A 6829-nucleotide genomic window follows, 5' to 3' on the forward strand; every position below is an offset into this window, starting at 1 on the left:
CGTTAGAAAATCATTCGAGCAAGGTCGTTGCCAGTGCTGCTGGACTGGCTCCCGTGCAGGTGGCACGTAAAAAAACACCTTTTTGAGCGAGGCCCTTGCCAGTACCGTGTAACTGGCCCTCGTGCCGGTGGCACGTAAAAGCACCCACTACACTCTCGGAGTGGTTGGCATTAGGAAGGGCATCCAGCTGTAGAAACTCTGCCAGATCAGATTGGAGCCTGGTGCAGCCTTCTGGTTTGCTAGTCTTCAGTCAAATCATCCAACCCATGCGAGCATGGAAAGCGGACGTTAAACGATGATGATGATGATGGTAAACGTTTAAAACTTTCTTTTGTTTTCAGATTGTCTTAGCATATTTAATACCATACACATCCTTCTTTTTACTCTGATATAACGCCACTTACTGTTATAAATAACTTGTAGAACCTCATTTGGCCCTGCCTGGATTTGAAACCAAATCTACCTGCTTGTTGCTTGCAAAGACAGCAGGAAATTTCTTGGTCCTGTCAAGAGATAACAGTGATTGATGTGTTTCCACTTGATCCATGACGTGTGTCATGGAGAGTTCAAACGGACAGCAAGTGATGTACATTAGTATAAGCTATGCATATAATGATATATCCATCTTTCTAGCTGGAATGTAATTATTATAAATGCCAGCGCTTCATAAGTGAAAAATCAGAGAGAATCTTGACTACCACACTGAATGATTCTTGACCATGGCAACAAGGCAGACAACTATAGCATCCATAACTGGCTTTTCTTCCAGAAAGCACAGAAGTAGGAGAAAAGTAAAATTAACTGAGGTGAATGTCAACAGAGAAATATAGATTTCCATAAAGTGGAAAAAATAAATGGAAGGAAAAAAGTTGGAAAACATTTTGGTGTGAACACAAATAGCTGTTACATGTTAGCAGGGCATGCTAGAAATAGCAGCCAAATCTTTCCTTTTCTGGAAAAAGGAGCCGTTAACATGTGATTTCGATGTCACGTTCATTGAAAGCATGCAAAATAACATTTAAAAGAAAAAATGACCAGCAAAACAAAACTCCCTTGGTGGGGACTTCAAGGTCCCACCTTTCTTTTCTGGAAAAAAGTGGCTTGCAGTGGGTTTGGAGGCCAGCATAATAAAAACTTAAAAGCACATCATAGTAAATACAAAACACCTATAATACTGATTCTTGTGAAGAAATGATATAGTTAACTGAACTGATTCCAGTAAATTATCAAAAATATTATATTAATCCCAGAAAGATGAAAAGCAAAGATGGCATTGTCTACATTTTAATACAAAACCATATTAACATTTACACTAAATCAAACAACCAACAATATGAAGAATAATGATCAGTAATTACCTCAAGAGGGGATTTATTTTCAAAGATATGTTTAGCATTCTCTTTGATTTCATCAACGGAAAGGCTGAATATAAAATAAAACATAAAACTTCAATGAAGTTAGTACACTTTAAAATAAATCATAAAACTTCAAAGTTAGCACACCCTTAATTAAGTCAGTAAAAATAAATAAAATGATGATGATAAAAGAAACAGCTTTTAAGAAACAGACACAGGTGATTTTTTTTTTAGACAATAAGAAAAAAACTGTTAAAGCTCAAACACTTATATCGTGTTATAAACACCTACATATACAAGAAATATAAGTTTAATCATCTTAATAGTAAAATAGAAATCATATGATGATTCCTGTATACTTAATGATTTCAACATATGCACATAAATCCATCTGCTAGAATGAATACTGAAACAAGATGTGCCAAACATTAAGTTAACTTGAACATTGTTTTATAAAGTAAATACCATATCATTAAAGGAGAGACAGAAGAAAAGTACTAAACAATCAGCAGAAATCCACAATTTATAGCCTGTCACCAGTTGTGAAGGTGCGTGGCTTAGTGGTTATTTTGTGTCCTGAGCAAAACACTTTATTTTCACATTGCTCCAGTTAACTCAGCTGGCAAAAATGAATTGTACTTGTAATTCAAAGGCCCAGCTTTGTCACACTCTATGTCACTGAATCTCCCTGAGAACTATGTTAGGGGTATGTGTGTCTGTGGAGGGCTCAGCCATTTGCACATTAATTTCAGGAGCAAGCTATTCCAGTGGAACACTTGTCATTATAACTGACAGAATCATAGTTAACCAGTACTACATTATAACTATTTAACTCTCAAATGGTTCAGTTCACTTATCTGTATATGGGTAAGAGAAGTACTATAAAATAGACAAATATCTCAATTGCAAGACTGAGTTCATTCCACCTATGAGTATAGCTTCAAGAAGTGCATACATGTCATAGATATAATACATTAAAATTAAATTTTCGCGAACACCCTAACAAACCAATGAGTTTGGCCAGACAGAAAACCACATACACATAATCCTATTTTAGCAAGGGTTCACACAGTTAGTTTACTTTTTATTTGCATGCAATCTACTATGGTTTGGTACCTTTCCTAATTCTTTATAATTTAGCTATGAGGCCAGCAATTTTTGAGGGGAGAGGGTTAGTTGATTACATCGGTCCTAGTACTCGACTGGTACTTTATTTCATTGACTCTGGAGGAATCAAATGGTGACTGTGACCTCGGCAAACTTTGAATTCAAGATGTAAAGAAACAGAACAAATACCAGAAGGCATTTTTTCCAACACTAACAATTTTGCTAGTCCACCAACCTTTCTTAATATTACTCAACCATAAAGAGGGTTATCTTTTTTCAACTAAATTAACCGAACCAAATATAGTAATATACTTTGATAACAATGTAATGATCTCTCATGGAATTGTTATGTATGTATATACTTCAAGTCAGTTATCTAGCACCACAATACTCCATATATGAGTTTATGCAGCTGTGTACAAAAGTGCTGAACATTAATCAGAATTTGGACAGAAAGCTAGATTAAACATGTTTGACTGTTACATGAAAAATCAAACGCTGTATGACAGTGAAATTTCAGTAGGAGAGCTTATACATAATGGTAGAGAAATTTCCATCAAAAACTCTCAGCAATCTCTAAAATTAGAACTACAAATCCTAAATCTGGTATAAATCAAAGAAAAGTATCTCCAAAATAAAATGAAAATAATCATAGGTAGAACAATGAACACTGAACCTCAGCTCACACTGACAAGCCAGACATTTTTTGGCATACCCAGAGTAGTGAATATGTGGGTTGTTCCTAATCATTCAATTAGTTATATCCTGACTGAAGCTACTCAACAATAATAACTGGAAGGTTACTGACTACAATAATAGTCTACAAACCAAACTCTAAATCTCCTTATCATTGGTCAACTCAGATAGGGTTGAGGAGTCATTCAATAACAACTTTTATTGTACAAGGGTGGGCTGAAAAGTCCATAGGTTGACTATGGACTGATGCTACAGCTGTGCAATCTTGCATGTATTAATTTCAACTATCATTATTAATAACTGCATTGGTTCTTTCCAGCTAAACTGACATCTGACCGTTCAAAGAAAACTTCAAAAGTAACTAGTAGTGACTTCTCTTGAAAATGAACAAAATTTGGCATCATGGTTTTATCAAGTGCCTGCAGAAAAAGGGCTTAGCCTCCAAAGACATTCATGCTGATATGCTTGGTACGTTAAGGGATGACACTCCAGCTTTTTCAACAGTGCAAAAGTGGGCAGCTGAATTTAGGAGGGGAAAGGAGAGTCTTGAAATTGACCCAATGTCTGGACATCCCACAACTACCACCACTAAGACAAACATTGTGTTCACCACATGGTGATGGATGACAGGTAACTGACTATAAATCAAATGGCCAATGATATTAGCATATCCCTTGAGGGAGTTGAGAATATTCTGCACAATGAACTTGACATGATGAAGGTTTCTGCTCGATTGGTACCACATCTGAGACCTAGTCAAAAGCACACTAGGCTGATCACATCACGGGAAATCTGACATTATTTGAGGCTGATCCAACTGGTTTCCTTAAATGTTGTCTAACCCAAGATGAGTGCTGGCTTCATCACTTTCACCCAGAGACAGAGACAATCCATGCAGTGGAAACATGCCTCCTCACCTGCTCCAAATAATGCTAAGGTTGTTCATCTGCAGGGAAGGTGATGGCCTCAGTTTTTTGAGGATGCAAAAGGCATTGTGCTTATTGACTATCTTCAAAAGGGTCACACCATCAACAGAAAGTACAATGCCAACTTGCCAAAGCAGTTACAAAAGGTTATCAAGACCAAATGCCCAGGAAAACTGATGAAAGGGGTCCTGTTTCATCGGGAGTGGAGCATTTATCAGGACAATGCTCCAGCACACAAGTCCTTGCTTTCAATGGCTGTTATACGTGACTATATCTTTGAACTGATTGATTCTCCTCCCTGTTCTCCTGATTTGACATCATCTAACTATCATGCTCCCCAACATGAAAAAATATTTGATAGGGAACTAGTATTGCAGTGATGATGACATCATATCTGCTGTTCATGACTTTTTTACCAACAGGATGAAAGCTTCTTCACCAATGGGATCCAAGCACTGCAACACCAATGGAAGAAGTGTGTGGACCATGAGGGGGATTATGTTGAAAAATAAACCTCATTTGGTCACATTCCATGAGAGTATCTTGGTCAGCCTATGAACTTTTCAGCTGTCCCTCATATAATGTATCTTGCACTTTCAGCAGAGGAAGGTAAAATAAAAATTTACTAAAAATAGAATAACAACTCATCAAAGTTTCACCATTGATATTACCAGTGGCAAATAAAAAAAAAAACCCATCTGAATGTGACCGATGCCAGTACCTCCTGACTGGCTCCTGTGCAAGTGGCACGTAAAAAGCACTATCCAAACATGATTGACGCCAGGACCGCCTCCTGTGCTGGTGGCATGTAAAAAGCACCATCCGAACGTGGCTGATGCCAGTAACCCTTGACTGGCTCTTGTGCTAGTGGCATGTAAAAAGCACCATCTGAACATAGCTGATGCCAGTACCCACTGACTGGCCCCTGTGCCAGTAGCATGTAAAAAGCACTATCCGAATGTGATCGATGCCAGGCCCACCTGGCTGGCTCTCATGCCAGTGGCACGTAAGAAGCACCCACTACAATCTCAGAGTGGTTGGCATTAGGAAGAGCATCCAGCTGTAGAAACATTGCCAGATTAGATTGGAGCCTGGTGCAGCCGCTGGCTCTCCAGACCTCAGTCAAACTGTCCAACCCATGCCAGCATGGAAAACGGATGTTAAACGATGATGATGATGATGATTGCTTCAAAGAATGCAATGACAGAAATATATCTTTCTCAGTACCTTACAATCACAAATGGATCCAAACTTGCAGAAAAAACATAGTATGAAACAAAATACAGCAGTATTACCCTTCCAACTTTGCTTCTATGAGGTGTTTGATCAAATTGTTGTTTTATACAAAAAGACTTTCACTTACCTTTTTAAAGCCTTTGACAAACATTTGCGATCATTTATGGTCCAAATTGAATGGTCAAAATTTTGCTGGACCTGTCGAATAACTCTTTTGGATTCAGGTTTCATCTTAGAGATTAAACTGAAATATGGAAATCATATAGATATTAAGAAATTGCACAAATATCCAACTAAGTTACTGTTATATTTAGAATGAAATGTGAAAATAATCAACAGTTAAAGAAGAATAGAAGAATGGTTAAAATGATCACAATGCAGAAGGAGGAAATATAGCTTTCTTCAGTTTTCTTTGTACAACAATACTTCAAATAAGTAAAAATATCTTATTCTTTTCAGTACTTATGCAATTTATTTCTTTAAATTTTCCGTGTACTTTAATCTTTTTATTATAAAATGTTTAAAGTACTCATCCCACATTCAATGAAATATATATCCATTTTATTAAATTCATTTTTTTGTGTTATTTAAAAGGACTGGAACTTATATCAATCCAAGTGTAATATACAACTTGTTAGGATCGTCTTCAGTCTGAAGGATAGACAGAAGATTAATGTGAAGTTTGAATTATTAATATATTACAGAAATACAAAAATAGAAATTCTTTAGAGTACCAACCTTCAGAATGAAGGAACTCATAAAATTTGATGTGTGACATAGAAAAGTAGAATGTGTGCTGTGATAAACATATAAAAAAATTTTTATTTTTTATTTAAAAAAATCTATTCTGTAATTTAGTTATTCATATTTGCATCTATAGTTGCATAGTATCAGTTCCAAAGACAGCAAAATATACATTCATATAAAATTAGAAGTCCATTTTATACAAAAAAAAAAACCTTAATACTTTAGAAATTTAGAAGTGAAACAAAGGAAGAATGAATTAATTTCTAACTTCCATGGCATTGGAGACCATGCAACCAGACAAATACCTACCATAAGCATCTACCATACTCTAAACATCTTACTTCCCTGGGCATGAACACATTAAAGCTCCAACATCTGGCTTAGTAGACATCCACAAGATTATCCACTATCTTTCCAACAACAACCTTGGGCACCTTTTTGAATTTCATATATCTAACACTCATGGACATGCTTACAAAATCATAAAAAGTAGCACTAAGTGCATGAAGATGTGTGTTGTGTTGGCACTCCGTCGCTTACAATGTCAAGGGTTCCAGTTGATCCGATCAACGGAACAGCCTGCTCGTGAAATTAACGTGCAAGTGGCTGAGCACTCCACAGACACGTGTACCCCTAACGTAGTTCTCGGGGATATTCAGCATGACACAGTGTGACAAGGCTGACCCTTTGAATTACAGGCACAACAGAAACAGGAAGTAAGAGTGAGAGAAAGTTGTGGTGAAAGAGTACAGCAGGGTTCGC

The 6829-nt window shown here is 36.8% G+C and overlaps 1 protein-coding gene across 3 annotated transcripts in view; it reads right to left on the bottom strand.

The window, feature by feature from the left end:
• The window catches only part of LOC106867865 (uncharacterized), a 50172-nt gene that overhangs the window by 26379 nt on the left and 16964 nt on the right, over positions 1–6829 (bottom strand). For 2 of the 3 annotated variants that reach the window (XM_014912913.2, XM_014912912.2), the window contains exons 2-3: positions 5448–5564; positions 1359–1422 (exon numbers count right to left, since the gene is read on the bottom strand). In XM_014912913.2, coding sequence (XP_014768399.1) covers positions 1359–1422; positions 5448–5551 — 168 coding nt within the window. In that variant the 5' untranslated portion in view covers positions 5552–5564. The remainder of the gene's footprint in view (positions 1–1358; positions 1423–5447; positions 5565–6829) is intronic. The other variant, XM_052968256.1, reaches the window with a different exon arrangement.

Source organism: Octopus bimaculoides, chromosome 5 (genome assembly GCF_001194135.2).
Source record: "Octopus bimaculoides isolate UCB-OBI-ISO-001 chromosome 5, ASM119413v2, whole genome shotgun sequence".
Taxonomy (NCBI): domain Eukaryota; kingdom Metazoa; phylum Mollusca; class Cephalopoda; order Octopoda; family Octopodidae; genus Octopus; species Octopus bimaculoides.